The sequence below is a fragment of the Vulpes lagopus genome, chromosome 18 (genome assembly GCF_018345385.1).
Source record: "Vulpes lagopus strain Blue_001 chromosome 18, ASM1834538v1, whole genome shotgun sequence".
Classification (NCBI taxonomy): Eukaryota; Metazoa; Chordata; class Mammalia; order Carnivora; family Canidae; genus Vulpes; species Vulpes lagopus.
In genome coordinates this window covers 33,624,335-33,647,766 of record NC_054841.1, presented here as the reverse complement: position 1 = coordinate 33,647,766, position 23,432 = coordinate 33,624,335, and the positions used below count along the sequence as shown (strand labels likewise).

General features: G+C 37.7%; 1 protein-coding gene across 1 annotated transcript in view; it reads left to right on the top strand.

Moving 5' to 3' along the window:
* TMX4 (thioredoxin related transmembrane protein 4) overlaps positions 1–23,432 on the top strand; it is a 54,205-nt gene that overhangs the window by 15,747 nt on the left and 15,026 nt on the right. The window contains exons 3-6 of the mRNA XM_041732764.1: positions 6,903–6,948; positions 8,556–8,684; positions 11,697–11,742; positions 21,482–21,583. Coding sequence (XP_041588698.1) covers positions 6,903–6,948; positions 8,556–8,684; positions 11,697–11,742; positions 21,482–21,583 — 323 coding nt within the window. The remainder of the gene's footprint in view (positions 1–6,902; positions 6,949–8,555; positions 8,685–11,696; positions 11,743–21,481; positions 21,584–23,432) is intronic.

Below are 23,432 nucleotides of genomic sequence, written 5' to 3'. Positions count from 1 at the left end.
AACAAAGTCCAAATAAGGAAATAAGCAAGTTTTTAAAGTATAATTTTAGAATTCTTTTAAATAATAAAAATTTAAAAACTGCAATTCATAAATTAAAATTATGAGACAAAATTCCAACACATGACTGAGTGGCCTAAAGAATATTTCACTTTATATTATACTATTTTATTTTATTTTGAATTACAAATCTAATGCTGGAGTCCCTGGGTGGCTTTGTGTTTGAGCATCTGCCTTTGGCTCAGGTCATGATCCCAGGGTCCTGGAATCAAGTCCTGCATCAGGCTCCCTGCAGGGAGCCTGCTTCTCCCTCTGACTGTGTCTCTACCTGTCTCTCTGTGTCTCATGAATAAATAAATAAAGTCTTTAAAAAAAAAACCCAAACAAATCTAATGCTGTCAATATTTTTAAAGGATTTAAGAATAATGTATGTATTCAACAAATACTTGCATTTCTACTATGCATCAGGTTTTGTTCTAGATAGCAGTGATAGAGATACATGATACAAGTGAGTAAGGAAGATAAAGACCTGGCTCTCCATTGAGCCTACATTTTAGTGAAGGAGGGAAATAGTAATAAGAGTAAATTGGAAAAGAGTGTCTGGTGGTAGTAAGGACTAAGAGGAAAAAGAAAGCAAGCTAAAAATTTAGAAAATGATAGGAGCCACTATTTTAAAGAGGATGTCTAGGGAAGGACTGTTGGACTAGATATCTTGACATATTGAGGAAGTGAATTTCAATAAGCTGTAGGAGAGGAGCATTACAGACAGACCAAAGAGCACATGCAGGGAGGAGTGTACTTGGCTTATTTGAGGAACCATATGACAGCCAGTGGGGTACTCAAGATAAGCAGAGCTGGAGAGGTAGCTAGGAACCAGACCATGGGGGTCTAGTTGGCCATGAGAAGGAATTTAGATTTTAGTATGATAGGAAAGAAGTTACTGGAAGGTTTTGAGCAAGAGAGTGACATGATATGTATGGCTTACATTTTAAAAGAATTGCTTTGGCTGCTACATGAAAAGTTTCCTGTAGGAGGTTGTAAGTAGAAGCAAGAAGAAAAGTTAAGAAGCTAATGCAATAGTTCAGCATGGATACTATGGTAGCTTGAACTAATAGCAGCAGGGATGAGTGACTGGAGTTGAGATGCTACATTTGGCTGGAATATCCAAACGGATTTCCCGATGGATTGGCCTGTAGCATTTGATGGAAAGGAGAAGATAGTAAAGATGAAAGGAGGAGCAGGTTGGGAATAGGGTTGAAGTTCGACATGTTCAATAGAAAACCAAATAGAGCTGAGCTGGAGATACACATTTGAGGATCATCGCTGTGGATGTATTTGAAAGGAGAGGAAGAGGGACACCTGGGTGGCTCAGTGGTTGAGCATCTGTCTTTGGCTCAAGTCGTGATCCTGGGGTCCTGGGATCGAATCCCACATCGGGCTCCCTGCAGGGAGCCTGCTTCTCCCACTGCCTGTGTCTCTGCCTCTCTCTCTCTCTCTCTCTGTCTCTCATGAATAAACAACATCTTTTGGAAAAAAAAAGGTGGGGGGAATAATTGAGATTACCTAGGAAGGGTGTACTAGGGAAGTGTTTTGAGGATTGAAAACCAGGGCACTCTATCATTTAGAAGGAAAGAGGTTAGTTCCAGCAGAGGAAAAAGAGCAGCATTAGAGGTAGGAAGGAGGTGGAGGAATAGGGGTTCTGGTAGCCAAATGAAGAGGGGATGTCTTATGTGGTACTAACTCATTGGCAAGCTTCTGGGGCAACTTGTCCCTCTACTTGAAAGCTCTTTGGGTATTTACTTTGCTTTTACAGAATCTAACATCCTGAATGAGCAGTTGGGGTATCATTGAGATGATACCACTTTTCCTCAAGTTGGGCACTTTACTGGATATTTCTGTGTATAGATTTATATTTGATTATAGATCTTCATTAGCATATTCTTTCATTATGGCTGCTTTGGCAGGAATGCAGTAAGGCATAGTTTCATTTCTTTTTCCTGCAAGTAAAACTTAAAAAGAAATGAAAGCAAGAATTTTTGAAGTGTTTCTGCATAGCCTTTAGTTATGCCTGTAACTCTTCCATTGGTATATCACAAGAGATTTTTTTAAAAGAAGTTTGAACAGAAAATAAGTTTTCAGAATGATAAAGATTGGGGATTATACATTCCATTTTACAGTTGAGATGTAGCAGTCAAGGAAAAGCAAAGCCTTAGATTAGATTACATAACCTTGCCTACTTAATACTACATAGACCACGTGTTGTTTTAGTTGCATGTTCTTTGGGAAATTAAATGTAATGAACATGTACTTGAATGTTCTGTTCCATGCAGATGAGCTTAGTTGTGAAGGACAGGAAAACAGCATAGAGCACCCATGGGTGATGGCTATTTCACTAGACTGGAGGTATACCAGACTTCTACCACAGCCAAGAATAAGCATTGTGTTTAAACCACTAATTAATTGCAAAAGCAAACTTACTTTACTGTCTTCAGTTAGTGTTCATATTTTAACTTTATAATTTTAAAAATTAGTATTTTGTATTATGGTGACAACTTTATTTCGATCTCACAGGTAAGATTTGTTCTACTTTTTTTTCATTGCTTTCCTTCTGCTACTCTTTTGGTAATAACAAATAACATTTAGTTAAACATATACTTCAACCTATAATTATGTCAGACACTTTAATACATTTTAGCTTCATAACAACCCTAGAAAGAACTATTTATCTCTATATTATTCAGAAAACTAAGACTCAGAGAGGTTAAGTAACATGCCCAAAGTAACGCAGCTATAATAGAACAAAAGCTAGCAACTATTAACAATTTTTTAAATATTGAAGTTAAAAAATTTCTCTTGTGCTTTTGTGTATCCAAATATATTTCCCTGATATAATTTTTCTTTCTCTAATCTTTTAATTCTTTTCTTTCTTTTGCTATACGTGTTTAAGATAAGCCTGCTAATAAGAAATTAAATTTTGTCCTGCATTTTGGATTAATGCCCTTTTTACATTGCAGTCAGTCTTCATTTTTTTAAATATTTTATTTATTTATTCATGAGAGACACAGAGAGAGAGACAGAGACAGAGAGACAGAGACAGAGACACAGGCAGAGGGAGAAGCAGGCTCCACGCAGGAAGCCTGATGTGGGACTCGATCCCGGGACTCCAGGATCACACCCTGGCCTGAAGGCAGTCACTAAACTGCTGAGCTACCCAGGGATCCCCCAGTCTTCATTTTAAAGTAGAAGTTTCTCTTAAAGTAAAAAAGACATGCAGAAATGTTGGGAGACCTCATGGTCAAACTTTCTTAGTTAAAGGCTGAAGAGTATGCTTGTTTCTTCTACATTTTCTGAGGTTTCTCACAGTGAATCATTATGCCAGCCTTGCAGTGAGCTGCTGCCCTGCTGTTGTAATCCATTGGTAAGGTCCATGCTAGCCTTGTTTTTCAACGTTGAAGTCCACACCCTCAGATGGTGCTTCTCTGTTCCAAGTTGGTCATGTTTGAACTTTTCAGGTAATTGAAAGACTCCCTTGATACTTGATAACATCAGTATTAAAGGTTAGAAGACATTTTTGGAGCAATGACATGAAACTCAAAGCTTTCTGACATTTGTTAGCCTCTCAGAAATGACATTTAGTCAAGGTGAATTTCCTGTGGTGTCAGATCTTTGAGGACTTAGTAGTGTTTCATAGTTAGAACTACTTTGGTTGTTCTCGATTCTGTTGTTGACTGTCCTAAATACATCCTCAGTGACAGTGGATTATTCCAGACAGCAAACTGAACTCGGAGCTGAGTTAGATGCCATGATCATATTATTAGTATTCTGCATGGGTTGTCATTTGAAGAAATACTGACAGATGTAAGTGAAAGCAGTTTTGAGGTGTTATAGTTTATTAATAATCTTTAACCTTAACTGATGGTCTTGTACTCTGGTACAATAGTTAGGGAAAAAGCACAGCAATTCATACAATGAGCCATAAAGTTCTCATACCCTTTATTTTAAAAGTTTTGGGGATGAACATCCTTTTAGTCTGAACCAGAAAGGTAAAGAAGACACCCAGAGACTATCTATCACTGTGGTCAAACACTGTATTCTATGTGCTTTATAAATATAAAATCATTTAATACTAAAAAATACTGAGATAGAAATTATGATGCCCATTTATGAGAAAACTCATGGTTCATATTTACTGTCCCAGATAAAAACTAAGATGCAGAAGTGGGGTTTGACTTTAGGCAAGCTGGCCTATGAATCTGGAAATATTGTTATACATACTGTATAAGTTAATATGTTTTATGAAATACATTTTCTATTTATTTACTTTTAATCTATTGCCATGGCCGATGATGACCAAGAACATACGAAGGATTTAAAAACTTTTTAAGATTGATTTATGTATTTATTTAGAGAGAGCTTGAGCAAGGGGTGAAGCAGAGGGAGGGGGAGGAAGAATCTCAAGCAGACTCTGAGCTTCACTCGGGGCTTAATCTCACCACCTGGAGATCACGACCTGAGCCAAAATCAAGAATCGGTTACATAACTGACTGAGCCACCCAAGCACCTTGAACAAATGAAGGATTTTAAAGACCACGTTAAAAATACTGCCTTAAGTGATGTTTAAATTTATTAGAAATCCTATTTAATCTGATAAAAATAAAACCCAGATAGAAATTTGAAGAAATGATGGGATGCTATTTGTACACTCCATTTTTTTTCTAAGATATATTTATTTATTTATTTGAGAAAGAGAGAGTGCATGCACACAAGTGGGAGGGGTAGAAGGAGAGGGAGAGAATGAAAACCTCCAGCAGAATCCACACTAAGTGCAAAGCCTGATGTGGGGCTCTATCTCACAACCCCAAGATTATAACCTGAGCCAAAATCAAGACGCTTAGCTGACTGTGCCACTCAGGTATCCTTGTGCATTCTATTTTAAAAGAGCATGTAAGTAAAGCATAATTCCCTAACATTGTAACTCTCCTTATATAAAATTTGGCGTAAAAAAAAAAATTTGGCGTGGTCATAAAAATCTGTAGCTAAGAAAGAAGTGAGATATGAAACTTTTTATAAAAAAGATTCTATTTATTTATTCATGAGAGACACATAAAGAGAGGCAGAGACACAGGCAGAGGGAGAAGCAGGCTCCAGAAGGGAGCCCGATATGGAACTCGATCCCGAATCATGGGATCACGCCCTGAGCCAAAGGCAGATGCTCAACCGCTGAACCACCCAGGCCTCCCTGAAACTTTTTATAGTAAGCAAGACATGTAATAATTTTTCAAGTCTTTAGGATCACCAGTACTTTTTCTTTTTCCCTTGGCAGTTTAGATTTGGAAATACACTAAAATATGCCTTTGTTCCTTGGTAGAGTGGAGTTCCAAGCTTGTGAGAGGTGAGAATACCCTGTAGACAGAGATGCTTATTCCAATCCTCAACTGACTTCTCAGGTCACTTTTGTTTTTGTTCCTGCCAGTACAATCTTTAAAAAAATATAAATCATAAATGTATGAAGTTTAGGTTTCTTTTTGTAACATTGACTTTTACTGCCTGCAGAATACTGTGTTTGCTTTTAGGTGCCATAGGGATGTCTTAGAGTTACTTAGTTGGATATGAAAAAAAAAATAGAGAACCCTTCTTTGGGAAGACTCATCATCAACCAATAAATTATTTTGCTGAATATAGATTTAGTTTATAAAATGAGTATAAGCAAATATCCCTTGTTATTAAAAATAAACCTTCAATATCTCAAACTGCAAGTCATCCCAGAGCTGTAAAAATTGAGCCACTTTATTTAAATAAGGATTTGATATCATCCAGATAGTCCTGCAGTGGGAAAGGCAGAAGTGATGTGGAATGTGAAAATGATATATCTGCCATTTTATCATGTGGGCCAGGAAGATCCTTCAACTTTCCTTCTCTTTATCAGAACTGGTACTCACAGAAATATTATCGATTTAAAAATAAAGAGCAGGGATCTGTTCTTTACCCTTAGTGTCATGCAGGTTTTTGTTGCATGCCCCTTACCTTGATACCACCCATCCCTTTCTGGTCATTATTATTTGATTACATTATCTCCCTCTGCCACTAGGCTATAACTTCTTTGAAAATAAAGACTGCATGTTTTTGCTTATTTATGTGTCTTGAGCCATTATCACAGTCCCTGGAACAAAGAAGTTGCTTAGTAAATAAATATTTGATAAGTGACTAAGGGCTTTATTTATCTTTATCTTCACATGTACCTAGCATAGCATTTGATATGTGGTTATTGTTCACTAAAGGTTTGTTAAGACAAATTGAAAAAAAATCTGTATAATGTACATTGAATTCCTGGACAGAAATTACAAGTTTTATAATTGTGCAAAGATTATACATGATCCATCTTATGTCATATTCTTTATTCTTTCTTAACCTAACTGACATAATGATACCTATAATTTACTGAGTCCTTTAATTTGTGCTAAGCACCTAACATACAGATTTAACCTAACTTCAGAACAATTCAATCAGGCTTTAGTATACCCATTTTACAGAAAGATTGATTTATTTAAGGTCACAAAGCTGGTAACTAGAGAATATAGTATTTAACCCAGATTGCATGACTCTACAACCTATCGCTTCAGCTACCATACTATTCCAAGCGATGCATAAGCCAAAAAACTTTAGTGTAATGTATCAAAGATAAGTAAATTGTATGTCAGTGACCAGGAAGTGGCTAGGTAAATAAAAACGGATAAAAATATGATTTCTTTAAGTAAAAAAAAAAAAGTAAATGATTAAATAATTGGAATGATTTTAATAGTGTGACTATGAAAACAACCTCAAGGCTGCTTATTCTTACAACATAAGTTAGCTGCTTGGTGTAGTCGGAGTTTCACTTTTAACTTTTTTGTTTATGCCTCTTGTAGGTTTGAGTGGCCGCTTCTTTGTCACTACTCTCCCAGCATTTTTTCAGTAAGTGTAAATAATCTTCTGATTAGAAACTTAAAAACATTAGAAAATATTTGAAAGCAGTAAACGTGTATGAGGAATTCTAAGTTGTTTTCCATAACCACTGCTCATTCAGCTTAATGTTTGAAGAGAAAAAGGCTGATGTGCATTGAATTATAGCTGATAGAAGAGAGGGGTGCCCAGAGTACCCCAGGGGAAAGGCACCTAATATCAGACAGTAGGAGGGGGCAGGGGGAGTCAGAGGAAGATTTCTCCAATGATATGAAAGGTAGAAATTGGATTAGGCAGACAGAACAGAGAAGGCCTTTCCAGATACAGCAGCTATCATGGAAAAGCCTGAGAGAAAATGAGATACCTTCTGAGGACTATAACTGCTTCTGGCCCATTGGGTGCAATTGGATCATCCTGAGTGATAAGGCTAGAGAGGCTCAGATAGTGACAGGGGAAAAGGAAGGGGTCGATACTTAGGAGGTGGGACCATTGGGACATGGTGACTAGTTAGCCATAAGGAAGGAAGGGCCTGTGATGACCATCAGTGGGCCATGTAGAACTCATAAAAGCTACTGAAGAGGCATTAGAATAAGATGCAGTTTGGAAGATAGACCAGAATGGAGAAGATAGTGTGAAGTGCCTCTATTAATTCCCAATGGAGAAGTTTAGGTAATAGTTTGAATTCAGGATCTAAAGCTCAGAAGAAAGATCTAGACTAGAGACACATATTGTGGAGTCCTCAGCATCGTGGCAGATAAAAATTGCAGTATATCTAGAGAGAACATATACAGTGGGACAAGAAATAGGTCAAGGATAGGAGATAGGTTGACCAGCATTAGGACATCTACGAACGAGGACAGGGAGTGAGGAACTGAGCAGGCGTGGTCAGAGTAATAAGAAGAAGCCAAGAGCTCAAGTCATAAAAGCCAGTGGAAAGGAGGAAGGAAGAGACGTTCAGTAGTGGACAGTGCTGGTGACAGACTAGGAGAAATGATAGAAAAGTGCTCTATGGATCTGGCGTTGCAGAGTCATTGGAGACCCCCAATGTGAGCCGTTTCTATGGAGCCGGGGCAACAGAACCACCAATCACAGGAGTGCTGAATGAGTAATACTTAGGGAGAAAATGGCCAGTGCAGAATCTTCCCTCAGGAAGCTGGACAATGGCAAGAAAGCCAGAGAAAGACTGAGGGACCTGTGAAAATACAAGGTGTTCTGTTAATTTTGAAGAGAGGCCCTTGAATGACCAAAGTTCGGAAAAGTGGATACAATTTTTTAAAGCTTGATAAAAATTATTATTTTGCCATTGTAAGAGAAAAATTGAAACAACTGATAGCAAAAATAATAAAAAGTAACTTGGTAGATTAGACACTGCTGAGAACTTTGCTTATGGTCCCAAATTGTACGGTGATAAAATAGAATGCGTAATGCTTGCTGTTTGGGAATTTCTCATCTTTAATACATTAATATTTATGCCTACCTATAATTTTTTTCTTCTTTGAGCCAAGTTAAAATTCAAAGTGAAGTTCACATGTAAAACTAGTAGTTGTTTTGATTTTTATTATCTGTAGCCCTTGTTATTTTAATGGATTTATTTACTTTTTTTTTTTTTAAATTTATAGTGCAAAGGATGGGATATTTCGCCGTTACCGTGGCCCAGGAGTCTATGAAGACCTGCAGAATTATATTTTAGAGAAGAAATGGCAATCAGTGGAGCCTCTGACTGGCTGGAAATCCCCTGCTTCTCTGACGTAACTTGTTATTTTTCTTATGACAAGATGTTATTTATAAAATAGGAAGTATTAAGTTGACAGCCTTGAAAATCTACATTTTTCTTCAAATTCAGTTCTGATTACCCAGACTACATCAGAACATGCTTGGCCAATGTTGTGTTTCTGGTTTTATGACCCACATGTTTCAACCAGTTGCTAGTATACTGGGAATTAATTATCCAGCTTCAGGTGGGTTACAAAAACCTTCTCTGTAACTTTTCCACTAAGCCACATCAACTGTTTCCTCTTTACAAAATATAATATTAAATATCACTTACCATTCTTTGTTCTGTTTAAATTATTGGTAAGAGAGAAGAGTTAACTCTTCCCTGAATTATAATTTATTGAAGGAATTGCTGTTGTATCTATATGGAAAATAAAACATGGTGTCTTTCGCTGACTGGGGGAACACTGCTGGGGGTAACTTTTGTCCATGATGGCAAACTGTATAATTCTTGGTGAAGATAAGATCAAACCATACTTTTTCCATAGTTGGCTTTAATTTTGGATCAATTGTCATAATTGTAGTTAATTTTACATTAGTATATAAATTGAATCAAATCATTCAATATATCAGGAGTAAATCATCTAGTATCATTTATATAATACCCAGGAAATACAGAGCTTACTCTAAAAGCAGTTCACCTCTGGCATTTCATTCTACAAATATTTGAGCACTGATTTTTATGCCAGACGCTGTTCTAGGTTCTAGATATTCAACAGTGAGGAAGACAGAGTTGATCCCTCTGCTCTCCATAGGTAACTTAAGGTAAGACAGATTAAGAAAAAAAAACTAGAGATATAAAGAATCCTAGTCTAGATAACGCTATTAAAAACAAACAAATCTTTACTAAGACAGGGACTGACTGTGGGGCATAGGCCTCCATCGGATGAGAGGTGGAGTAGCAGAGAGAGCTGAAGGATAGGATGACCTAGCTGGGTAAAGGGCATGGAGAGGAATATTCCCAACAGTGGGTATAGCATGGCCATAGGCCCCAATTTGGAAAGAGTTTGTGGTACTGAGGAGCAGAAAGATGGCCAAGGCTGAGCAGAGAGAAAGGGAAGAGAAGTGGTATATGCTAAGAAAGAGAGGCAGGCAGGAGCCAGATCATATAGGTCTATGGCCTCAGTTTGGAACTTGTACATATCAATGTGTACAATTAGAAGATGGCTCTTAGGAAGAGAGGTTGGAAAGGGTACAAATGGATGAGATGAGACAGTTAGAAGGGTGTTGTAGTGTCTAGCCTAAGGATTATATTAGTGCCTAGCAGGGTTGTGGCAGTGGGAATTGAGAGAATTTGAAATATGCTTTGAAGGTAGACTTGGTTAAGATGCACGAGAGGGAAGAGTCACAAAAAATCTCTTGGGTTTCTGCCTTAAGTACTTGGTGGGTTTTGGTATCAGTTACTGATTTGAACAAGGGGAAAGCAAGGGCTCAGTGGTGGACATGGTAAGTTTGAGATTCAGACTTCCTTCTAGAGCTGTCAGGTTGGATGTCTGGTGATTGGTCTCCATGGAGAATTCAGGAACACAGATACAAAGCATGTAGATGGTATTCAAACCTTAGAAGGGATGGAATCACCTAGAGAGGGGGAAAAAGATAAAAGTGCTTGGGACCACCAGGAGACACCCCAAAGTTAAGAAGATGGGTCAGGAAGGAATCAGGAAAAGGAAACTGAATGAGTGCCAATGAGACAGGAGGACCATCAGGGGTATGATAGTTTCCTAGAAGCTAAGCAAAGGATACTCAAGAAAGGGAGTAGTCTCTTGTGCCCCATGTGACCAAGAGGTGAAGGAAAATCGAGTCTGAGACATGGATGTTGATGGAAGCAATGCAAGGTCATCATGGCCTAATCACAAGTAGTGATAGTACAGTAGTGAGGACAGAAGCCAGGTTTGTATGGTTAAAGGTCCAGTGAAGAAGAAACAGTAAACATAGATACTCCTTGGAAAAGTTTGTGAAGCTGGAGAGCCATATGAAGTCCACAGATGTACTTTTTAGAAGATAAGAGAGGTATAACATGTTTTCATGCAGAAGAAAATGATCTTGCAGAAAGGGGGAAATTGCTAATGCAGGGAAAGGGATGGCAGAAAGAACCAAGTCATTGGCAAGACCAAAGAGAGGGATCCGTGGAAAAGTGGAGGAATTAGACTGTGGTAGGGCAGTAGTACTTTCTCTGTTGTAACAGGAGGAGATGGATCAGGTGTCCACCAGGCTCAGATTTGGTGGTGGGGAGATAAGAGAGATCACATAATGCCTTCTGATTTTACAGTGACATACAAGGAGTACTGTTAGCTGAGCATGCACAGGAAAGGGAGGGTGCAGAAGGTCTGAAGGGAGGGAAAAGATATGAGCTGTCATCTCAAGTAGAGCGTGAAACAATGCAGTCTTGACTGCTCCCTGAGGTTTGTGCCTGGGAAAGGAGAACAGCTGGCCATGTGGTCTTCCCCGGACACATACCCAGCTACCCAGGGAGGCTTGAATGTGTTTCTAACAGAGGAATTGAAATGAAGAGTGTGGAATCTAAGCTTTATGTGAATGGAAGTGAATCCAGGAGAGGACAACATATTGCAAAAAGTGGAGGGGGAGATCCCTATGACCTGAGTTTTGTTTTTCCCTTCCCTTCCCTTCCCTTCCCTTCCCTTCCCTTCCCTTCCCTTCCCTTCCCTTCCCTTCCCTTCCCTTCCCTCCCTTCCCTTCCCTTCCCTTCCCTCCCCTTCCCTTTTCTCTTCCCTTTTCCCTCTTTCCTTTCCTTTTCCTTTTCCTTTTCCTTTCTTTTTCTTCTTTTTCTTTTTTTTCTTTTCTAAGTAGGCTCCACACCCAGTGTGAAGCCCAACACAGGGTTTGAGCTCATGGCTGTGACACTGAGACCTGAGCTGAGATCAAGAGTTGGACACTTAACCAACTGAGCCACCCACACCTGCCTTGTTTTTTCATAATATACATCACCAGTGTTGGTTCTTCTCTTCATTTATTCACTTTTCTTTTAGGATGTCTGGAATGGCTGGTCTTTTTAGCATCTCTGGCAAGATATGGGTGAGTAATCTTAAATATACTTTTTGTGATTATCTTTGCAGAGAGGTTTTTAAAGAGTTAAAATGCAGCTTCTACAGGAAGTAGAAGGAAAGTAAACACTTTAATACTTTTATAATTTCACTTTTTAAAAAAAATATTTTATTTTGGGGGGGGGGAGAGAGAGAGAGAGAGAGAAAGAAAGTGCATGAGTGGGGGGAGGAGCAGAGGGAGAGGGAGAAGCAGACTGCCCACTGAGCAGGGAACCTGACAAGGGACTGAATCCCAGGACCCTGGGATCATGACCTGAGTCAAAGGCAGACCTTAACTGACTGGGCCACCAAGGTGCCCCTATCTTTTCTCGTCAAGCAACACAACTGCTCTCTTGCAGGGTCCCCAATAGAAATGTGTCCTTGTGTAGAAGGTCATAAATTGAAGAAAGACTGTAACCACTGTGTCATTCATATTTTCTTAGATCAGCGATGAATCCCTTTATCAAAGCTGAAAGGGCTTTTGTGGTTTTACTTCATCTTATTTTCCCATTGTCATAATCTCCCTACAGGTCAAAGATTAAGCCTGAAAGTGATTCTCTGTGTCAGGGATCAGCAAACTATAGCTTCGGGGCTGGCCACCTGTTTTCATAAGTAAAGTTTCATTGGAACACAGACATGTTCATTCATTACCTATTATCTAGGACTGCTTTCATGCTATAGTAGTAGAGTTGAGTAGTTGTGACTGAGATCCTATGACCCACCAGCCTAAAATATTCGCTCTCTGGTCCCTTAAGGAAGTTTGAGAATCCCTACCATAAGCACTGAGTCATTTCAGTGAGTTAGAACTGTTATTTAGGTTAAAATGTTGAACAATTATGTAATCTTGAATGTGTTACATAATCTTTTACTTCCTTTATGTGTAGGGTGGGCTAAATTCTGCCAAATTTAACCAACTTGCTGTGGAATTAAATATATATCCTTAAAGTATTTAAAAAAAAATCTTTAGAAGTTGAGTCCTTATAATTGTCCTTTCAAAGCTATGATTCTAAGTCATGATGTCGTATTTAGAACTTAATATTCAAGGAGTTCATGTTTCACTTGCAGTACAAATTATATGGTCATATATATTGGAAAAATTAAAGGCAACATTCATCTAGATTTACCAAAACATCAGAGGGCTCTGAAATCCAACAATGCCATACAGAAGTCTGATCTTTCTGTTGCCAAAGAACAAAGCCGAGCACATGTCCACCTTTCCATTTACTCAAAATGTTTAATATAGTAACATCAGAATGAATTAACACACGAGCTGTTTCTCATGCTTCTTCTGTTTCTCATGCACATTGATATGTGTTTGGGGAAATTTAAGAACAATCTTTTGTGTCCCAGTTTTTAATATTTTCTGCCTGGGGATCCCTGGGTGGCGCAGCGGTTTAGCGCCTGCCTTTGGCCCAGGGCGCGATCCTGGAGACCCGGGATCAAATCCCACGTCGGGCTCCCGGTGCATGGAGCCTGCTTCTCCCTCTGCCTGTGTCTCTGCTTCTCTCTCTCTCTCTCTCTGTGACTATCATAAATAAATTAAAAAAAAATATTTTCTGCCTTGTGAGATATACTACTAACCAGGATTTTTTAACAATAGAAACTAAATTTGTCACTTGCGTTCAGTATTTCTTGGGCACTTGTGTATGGTATTAAACAATTATTAACAATAATTAGAGAGGGATTTTCCCTCTCTCCAGATAACATGAGTTTTATATGGTTTTCTTTGACTATTTTCATAACACTGATGAGAAGTTTATTTATGGTTTGAGAATTAGGAATTTCCATTTGGGAATTGAGAATAAGAATTTTACCCTTTGCAGTATGTTGACACTAAAGGTTGACAGAGTTATATGTTCTAATAGCCATATCAGAACCTTGTAGCCTTATAATGTTTACTTCAACAGGATAATCATAACAGACTGATGTCAGGGATCATAAGAGCAAGATCTTGGCATTAGAACCTATAAGAAGTGCAGATCAAGAGATGAATTTGTTTAGTGGCTTAAGAAGAGCTTAGATAGAAGTTGGTCATGACTTTCATGCATTGTTAAAGAGGTATATTTTCAAATATAGTATCTGGGGAGAAAATAATTGCTTTGTCCTCATAACGACATTTTTTGTTTAGATAAACGGGAGTTTAGATAAAGAGTTACAGTTTTTCATTTTATCATGCAAATAATTACAATGTGTGCCACTTGTCCTGTCAAGGCCAGGAGTGGATGTTTTATCTCTATACGCACAGTGCTCCAGCCTTGGGCAGCACACAGATTCTGTGCGTATGCATCAGACTGCAAAGAAAGGGCAACTTGGAGAATAAAATATGACCCATCTCTGAACAACCAATGAAGATGTTCTTCCTTTTTTTTTTTTTTTAAGATTTTATTTATTTATTTGAGCAGGAGAGAGAGAGAGTGAGCGAGAGAGAGAGAGAGAGAGAGTGCGCGAGAGCACAAGTATGAGTGGGGGGTAGGGGCAGAGGGAGAGGGAGAAGCAGGCTCCCAGGACCCCAGGATCATGACCTAAGCTGAAGGCAGACTCTTAACTGACTGAGCCACCTAGGTGCCCCTATGAAGATGTTCTTAGTGATTAGAAAGTAGAGTAGATATGATATTTATATACACATATATACTTAGAATGTCTTTCCAGATATTTAAAAAGGAAACAAAAGAAGATAGTTTTATAGGATAAATTGTTAAATTTGACAATCAGTTACATTTTACATTCTATAAAGTCACTTTTGTTTTTTAAAGATTTTATTTATTTATGAGAGAGAGAGAGAAGCAGAGACACAGGCAGAGGGAGAAGCAGTCTCCATGCAGGGAGTCTGATGTGGGACTCGATCCCAGGACTCTAGGATCATGCCCTGGGCCAAAGGCAGGCGCTAAACCACTGAGCCACCCAGGGATCCTCTATAAAGTCACTTTTATCTGGTATTAATACCATATTTTTTCTTTTTGGTCAGTTTTTGCCTGGAATGTTTTTCCACTTTCAACCTTTTTATAGTTGTTGTTGTTGTCGTTGTTGTTTTGTATGTGGGTTTGTTGTTGTTGTTGTTTTTAAAGATTTTATCCATCCATAAGAGACACAGAAAGGCAGAGACATAGACATAGGGGGAAGCAGACTCCCTGTGGGGAGCCTGATGCAGGAGGATCCCAGGACTCCGGGATCACTACCTGAGCTAAAGGCAGATGCTCAACCACTGAGCCACCCGGGTGCCCCAGTTGTTATGTTTTAAATGAGTCTTATGAAAAGCATATAGCCAGAAGTAATTCTTTTGAATGATAAAGTTGGTCCATTTATATTTATTGGCGTCACTAATGTATTTGCTCTGACTGTAGTGTGTGTGTGTGTGTGTGTGTGTGTGTGTGTGTGTGTAGTGGAGAGTAACATGACTAAAAGAACATAAGTGGTAGGTTTTAGATTATTTTGATTATTTTGATCTCTCCATGTGTGTGTATTCATTACCTTAAAAATCTGTGCTAGAAATTTGGCATCACCCTCTGTATCAGCATCTAGCTTCCCCAAGCCTCTTGACAACTTGTGTAGTTGCTTCTTTTCTTAGAGACAAGTTTCCAGCTTTCCATGAAATCTCTGGGAAGGGCTCTCCCAACCTGTTTCTACAATCTAGCCCCTGTCCTCTTATTCACAGAGCACGTGATTTCCAGCCTGATGAGACTCAATCCTTGGCTGGCTGGCAGGTTCTCACTTGAGGTGTAGTCTTGCCTGGTTGTACCTAAAGAACCTAAAGAACCTGGTTGTACCTAAAGAACCGCTTAATGAGTGAGTCCTCCTAGCTGCCCACCCAGCTCACTCACCTTATTTAGCCAGCCCTTCTCTCTTGCCCAAGATCCTTTCATCAATGTGGAATGTGTAATTGTGGGGAACATAATCTGTTTATAAGTCACATTTAGACAATATAAAATTATAGTGCAGCTGTATTAACAGTGAACAAAAAAAAATATATAGAATGTGGTGAGAGAGAGAGAGAGAGAGAAAGAAAGAAAAAGAAAGAAAGAAAGAAGAAAGAAAGAGACAAAGAAAGAAAGAAAAAGAGAAAGAACATAGCTAGAACTAAATGAGTATAAGGTTTCCAAGAAGGAAAGACACAGAGTGGCTAATGCCAGTGAGGCAAGGATATTGATGCCCATCCACAATCTCTTTTATCCTACTGAGACTTTGTGGATACATAGACAGATAGAAGTCAGTGTTTCTTCAGCAACAGTCTCCCCTGGTTGGGTAGCTGGTTAAATATAATATTTCTGTAGGGAAAATTGCATGTTATTAAGTGGGCGAAAAGATGACAAAACAGTATGTGTAATGTTATGTTCATGTGGAGTTTGTATGTGTATACAGGAATATGCCTGGAGGGAGATTAATCAGATGTCATCAATAGCTATCTCTGATCCTGAAATTATGGCTGATTTAAAAAAAATTATTATCTTTCTCTGTATTAATTTTTTTTCTATAATGAAAGAGATAAAATAAAAACAAGAGCAGTATCTATAAGATCAGAGCCTACTGAGCTCATTTTAAAGTCCTTGAGTTTCTGCTCTAGGAATGAAGCCAACTTACTCAATCTGGCATTCTGGAAACAAGAGCTTGTCCTCAGGATGTCAGAATTGCTTGTTGAGGAGACACCCACATAGCTGAGTTCCCATGAACTCAGGGGTTTTGTTGTGTTCTGCATTTGGCTTCCTTAATTCTATGCCAACCTCCCATATGTTCTTGCTTGATTAAACCCTTGAGGTGGAGAAGTTCCTTGAATAGTGTTATAAGCCAGATCTGTGAGCTTTCGGCTATCACCTGGAATCTGAGGGATCCTTAGTAGGTAATTTATAACAGTGTGGGGGAAGGGTGGATAATCTCAAATATTCTCTCCACCACTAAAATTCAGATTGTCTTCCCAATGTAGTTGTGATGGTATCCACCTATGTATTTTAATTTTTATATAGACTCATAGAAGTACTGCCACATCTGCTATAACACCTATCCTCATAAATAGTCTTGACATTTGCCTACCTCATACGAATCACTGGTGCCGGAAGATGTACAACTCAAGGAATTTCTTAAAGAGTGCATAGACATCTTCTAGATACGGAATTGGTACTAATTTTATATTTATAGTGGCTTTGAAATTCAGCTTAAAAAATTACTCAATGAAAAATGTCAATAATCTAAAGGATAGTACAGGTGCCATGAAAGCAATGCACAGGAGATTGAACTTGGGAAGTACTGTCACTGAGTGTGGTGCCGCAGTCAGGGTTAGGAATCCTGGGGCTCACATGTTGTCTGTGGCACATGAGTGGAGAGACTTTCCAGTCTTTCTGTCTTCTCATCTCTTTTCAAATTGGTTACAGTGGTGTAGGGAGGTATTATCTTTCATTCTTCCAGAGAGAAAGCTCATTGTTCTCCACCCTGTGTGTGTATATCTGAACCTATGAGTTTTCCCTGCTATAAACTGTTGTCACTAGAACACTTTGAGTGCTTAGCATAATCAGTATTTGATAACTGTTTGTTGTTAGTTGTATTCATTAATCATTGTTGTCGTCATTGTTTTACTTATTACCTCTCACTAGTCAATACGGAATGCTTTATCTTTTTATTCATTTTTTTAATCCAGTCTGATAGCAGGATTAAAATAGGGTTTTATGGCAGTTGTACAATGTGTATTTTTGCTAACTAGGTTTATCATCAATATTTCAATATTACTTGATTTTGTGAATTTGTGCTGCTTGCTGAGCTAATATAGTATGGAGGAACTGCCCTCACCTTGGTGCCACTGTTGTCATGCAACAAGGTGGACAGTAAGGTAGGCGGCATCTGTGGGAAGACAGTCTGGATGATGGAGAAGATTAAAGGCTTTATAAATACCTCACAATGAGAATTAAAGCCCATAGGTGTTTAGACAGGAGGATAACAAGAGTGTGTTTTTTTCAAAATGGAAATACTTTTTAAAAACTTTAATGTGAGTATAATTAACAAACAGTGCTATATTAGTTTCAAGAGTATAAGATAGTGACTCAGCAATTCTCTACATTACTCAGTGCTCATCGTAATAAGCATAATCTTCATCTCCATCACCTATTTCACCTATCCCCTCACCCCACTCTGCTCTGATGACCATTAGTTTGTTTTTAACAGTTAAGAGTCTGTTTTTTGGTTTATTTCCTTTTTTTCTGTTTGTTTCTTAGATTTTACATGAGTGAAATCATATATTTGTCTTTGATTAATTTATTTCACTTAGCATTAAATACTCCATACATATTGTTGCAAATGGCAAGATTTCATTTTTTATGGCTAATATTGCACACATATACCACATCTTCTTTATCCATTCATCTGTCGATAAACACTTCATTTCCTTCCATAATTTGGCTATTGTAAATAATGCTACAATAAACATAAGGTACATACATCTTTTCCAATTAGTGTTTTCATATTCTTTGGGTAAATACTCAGTAGTGAAATTACTGGATCACATGGTATTTACATTTTTAACTTTTTGAGGAACCTCCATACTGTTTTCCATGGTAGCTGTACCAATTTACATTCCCACCAACAGTGCATAAGGTTTCCTTTCTTTCCACGTCCCCGCCAACACTTAAGAGTATGTTTTAAAACTTCTGAAATGTCCCCCTGTGTTTTAGATGGTAGCATCTCTCCTCACTGTTTTGAGGGGTTTTCTTTGTAAAATTATCTATAACCATATTACAGTGAGATAGTACACACCCATAGAATACCTCTCTTAATGCCTACAAGGGGCTGCAAGGTTGTGTCTTGATACATGTGTTGAAAAGGTAAAACATCGAATGTGAACTAAACCCTTGGCCATTACTAGAGATAGCCTTTCTGAGCTACTTCCACACAGGGAAGATGTTTTGAGGATTCTGATCTGTGTTTGAAAGAGATATTGGATTTGTCCCAAAACGCCTCAGAGTATATCCTGTGACATTGGCAGAATCTAATCACAGCCTCTCTCAACAAGGCTGTGCGGTACTGGGCTGACTGAGTGGGTGCCCTTGGACAGCACTGAATCTGCCCCGTAGTAGTTCAGCTTTCAGAGTACTGAGCTGTCTGGAGAGAAGATTCTACCGGTGATCCTTGGAGGCCTTGGCCTTGCTCCATTCCTTAAATTCATCTGACCACTGGGTAATTCTACTGTAAGGGTGTCTTCATTTAGTCTCTCATTCAAATCTGTATGTAGCCAAACACTAGCTCTAATTCCATTATCTATTACAATGGTATAGTATAAGTTGTCAGGCCCATTAGGTGATATTTTTGTGCATTTTAAGGAAACAAAGTAAGATGCTTGCTTATAATGAGCACATATAATATTGAACAAGGATCAGTATTTTCCACAAGTGAAAACTGTCACTTTACCTCGCAGTTAAAGAAACAAAAACTCAGGGATGTAAAATTGAATTTGATTAGTTTGAATCAGTTATTACTTAAAAACATATATACGGCAAAACTTCAAGTACTTAATGCCACAAATCCCAACACTCTTAAGGTGTTCTAAAACCATTGTGGACTCAGACAAAATAAACAGATAAAGATTTATGTCTACAGTTGTGAAAACACAACTTGGTTAAGGAGGCTTTAGTATTAATCAACTAAAAGACCACAAGATGGTGAGGTTTCTCTAAGAGGCTCAAATACATCCTTTAAAGAATAAGTTGATATGAGAAAATTGAAGTAGAACTTGCTACAGTAAGAGGATATTTTGAATGTGCTAAGTGTGTGACTCAGAATGCAATGACTCAAGAGCAAATAACTTAGTGAATTCCAGAAAATAACTTAGAAAATTTCTTGGGGGTTACTTTAATCATTTATTTTGCTGAAAGGGCATAAGATACTATCCAGAAGGACTTATAACTGGACATGATTCATTCCTGCAATTAATGGATATTACTTATAAAGCAAGTTCCAGAATACAGGCCTCTATGGGTCAGCACAAAGTTAGACTGGCTTTCCATATCTTTTAATTCCTTGGCACATTTCAGAGTTTAATCCTGAGGGTGGCACCGAGTAATCAAGAGAAGCATAAACTATGACTACATAGAGTTTTCTAAAGTAGAGAACTGTATGACACATTTTAGAACTTAAATTGAACAGAGTTTGAATGAAGCAACCTTTGGATATCCCAAATGCCTCTTTGCCTGCTGGGCTGCAGAATTTTAGATTATTCTTAATAAACTATTGCCCTGGCTAAAGGCAGAATGTTGAACAATGCCATCACCAGAGGACGATAATAGTTTTACAAGTCATGAGTTGTTTGTATTTCCTATGAATAATTGAAGGATCTGCTAGTATCTTTTTTTTTAATTCGATAAATATTTATTGAACACCTTGCAATATAAGTATGTATTGTGCAAGTACTTGTTGAGTCTAGATCTGTCCTTTCTACTGAATAAGAAATTGGAGAGAGGAGATCTCAGATTATTCTAGACCATTAACAAGCTGTTTTGTTTGTTGGTTTATCATTGAGAATTAAGCCAGAATAAAATATACTATTGTATTGACATTTATAAACTAGAAACCAATGGGAGATATTTGAGTAATCTGGATTTTGAGAAATATTAAATTAAAATAGAAGCTAGGAGTCATTTTCATCCACCTAATCAGTTATAGGCAAGTCATTCAGTTGTTATCTCTGCTTGCTGGTGGCACTTAGCTTGGAGTCATTTCATCATATGCCCAGTAAATGCTTGGATTATAGTTAATGATTTTGGTTTTGGAACTAACTGTAAGATCACTAAGCCATCATGGTGAAGCATGGTTTCAGCAAGTCTACATTTAAGTGGGCCTTGACTCCAAACTTGCATGATTTAACATGTAAATAATTATTAGCAAAAATGGTTATCTCTTCACCCATTTTTTAAAGTGTTTGACATCAAATAGAGTCTCAGGGAACAGGAAGCATGAAGGGATGTACGCTCTACTCAAAGACTGATGGAATTTCATTTATTTATAATGAAATAACTAGAAAAACTTTCTTCTAATATTTTCAGTTTTGTAGGAAAGTTATTGAATATGAGTGGGATAGAGTAATGGTCTGATTAGGAAAAGGAAGGATGAAGAAATTTTTTTATATTTCATTTCATTTGATTAATTGATCGATTAATTTATTTTAAGGGAAAAGGGGTGGGGGTGGAGAGGGGCAGGGGGAGAGAATCATAAGCAGGCTCCATGCCCAGCATGGAGCCTGACATGAGGCTCCATTTCACAACCCTGAGTTCATGACCTAAGCTGAAATCAAGAGTCAGACGCTTAACCAGCTGAGTCACCCAGGTGCCCTTGTATGGAGATATTTTAAACGTTTGATATTCTGTAAGTAGTAATTTAGTTCCACTTAAAAATTGACAAAGGCCCAAGAAGTTTAATTTTTTATGGGTGCCACATGAGGAGTAAAAATTGAGGCATATGGAATTATTAGGGAGAATGACCAAAAAGAATCTATTATGATGAAAGAAGGGGCTTGGAAAACAATTCTGCCAGAGTTCTCCCAGATCATGAACAAAGGTATGTAGGTCTTACTAGATATGACCTTGATTATTACTCTCCAGTACTCAGCGTTGTAAGACTTGTTCTTGAAGAATCGAATAAATTAGACTGGTGAACTTTGTGGGAGCTCATACGTATAGAAACATTGTGCAAACTTGACTTCTAGCTAAGAGGGAGATTCAAACATGTTTTGTAATAAGTAATTTTTTTTCTTCTGTTTACAGCATCTTCACAACTATTTCACAGTGACCCTTGGAATTCCTGCTTGGTGTTCTTACATCTTTTTCGTCATGGCCACCTTGATTTTTGGCCTTTTTATGGGTCTGGTAAGAGAGAATGCCATTTTTCCCTTTGACGTTACATAGGTTTTTTTGGTAAAACTAGAAAGCAGCCAAGAAAGAAAAGATGCATAAACAAATATCATTTTGTGTATAATCTAAGCAGTTACTTTTTTGATACTACTCTTAGTGGTAATTTGAGATATAACAGAATATTCCTTAAACTTTTATCTCCTAATCCTAACCTTAAATATCCTGAAGGTGTGTGCAGGTATATAGTCTATATATCTAGAATATAGGCAGTAATGAAAGAAGAATTGGAGACCTTACATGAATTCCTAATTTTTAATACAACCGAGTCAGCTGTAATTTCACACATTGCCTACTTGACTGGAACACTGGTGATAAGGCCAGTCCTGTGAATTTGTTCCTTGAGTGAACAAGATGATTTTTCTTGTTCATATCCTCCAATTGAACCTCTAATCCTGACCAGCTGCTTATACAAACACTCTGGATATCCTAAGGTGGATTTTCTAAGATAATGTAGATAAAGAAACACAGTCATGGGAAAAAAAAAAAAAAAAGATGCAAAGCACATTACTATGTCTTCTTTAGGTTTGAAAATTAGTATGTAGTAAGTATCTGTGCATTTTTTTTCCCTAGATGTTTTAGGTAAGAATTGAAATAATAAATTTATTTACCTAACTATATAGTATTTTGACAATGTTTTACTCTTTTACATAGTTTTTAATCTCTCTTTTTATCCACACTTAATCAGTTTGATTGAGCTTTAAACTCTAAGAAGTTCTTAAAAGCCATTGTGCTATTTATTAATCACATAGCTCTTAAATACTGTGTGAAAGAAATTTCATATAAAAAGGACATTTTAGATAAGATTATTTTAAAGTCTATCCTTACATTGTATAATGCATTTCAGCTCTTTAGCAAGTTCTTTTTAAAAATAAACGTAAAATGTTAGCAATTGCTTTTATGTATATTGATATATAACTTGTAATGACAAAGCTATACTCCAAGAAGCCAAGGAGGCTTGATTTTATTTTGCTGCAAATATACTTACCTTATACTATGGCATTTGAGATCTGACTGCTGGTGTTAACTTCACAGATGGTGGGTGGGGGGGACATTCAGATTTGTCAGTCATTAGGTTACATTAATCTTACTGCTAATCAACATGTCCCTGACGGTCTGGCGTAAAAGGATTGGACTTTGGATATAAATTTGACTGTATATAAATTTGCTTCTCCCATCTACTGTCTAGTGCTAGATTTTTCCAGCAGTATATTTTAGAGCCACATGAGTGAGGCTTTTGTAAGGGAAACACCATGAAATCCTAGGTGATTCTCAAGTGGAGTTATGGAGAATGTAGGTTGAGTGTGAGCCTATTGGAAGAGCACTGGAAACTCATCTCAGCATAAAGAGTTTTTGAATTTTATCTTTGAAGTTAACTTTAATAAGTTCAAGAAATCAGATCAGGTATGCCTATACCCCAAATTCATTTGGAAACTTATATTCAAATCATCATTCCAGGAAGGTTATCAAGGTTTGGCCTGAAGAAGAGAGTTGAGTCTAGACTGACTGTTCAGGAGCCTGGCAAGATAGAGGTCCTCAGCTCATCTGGTTTCACAAACTTACCTAGATAACTTTCGAAACATCCTGAACACCTATAAATTCAACTTGAAATGTAAAGAGAGAACAGCTGGAATGCTAGAGACAAAGGTTTTTGCTTTTAACAAGGTAGGAAGGTGAAAAAAATTAAAAAGAAATAAAATGGGTTGGGGGGAGCTATGACTGCAGGGCTAAAGTGGAGCTGCAAAAGCCTCCAGGGCACAAAAGCCCAGCCCTGGACAAGTAGGAACTTTAAAAATCCCTGCCTGAG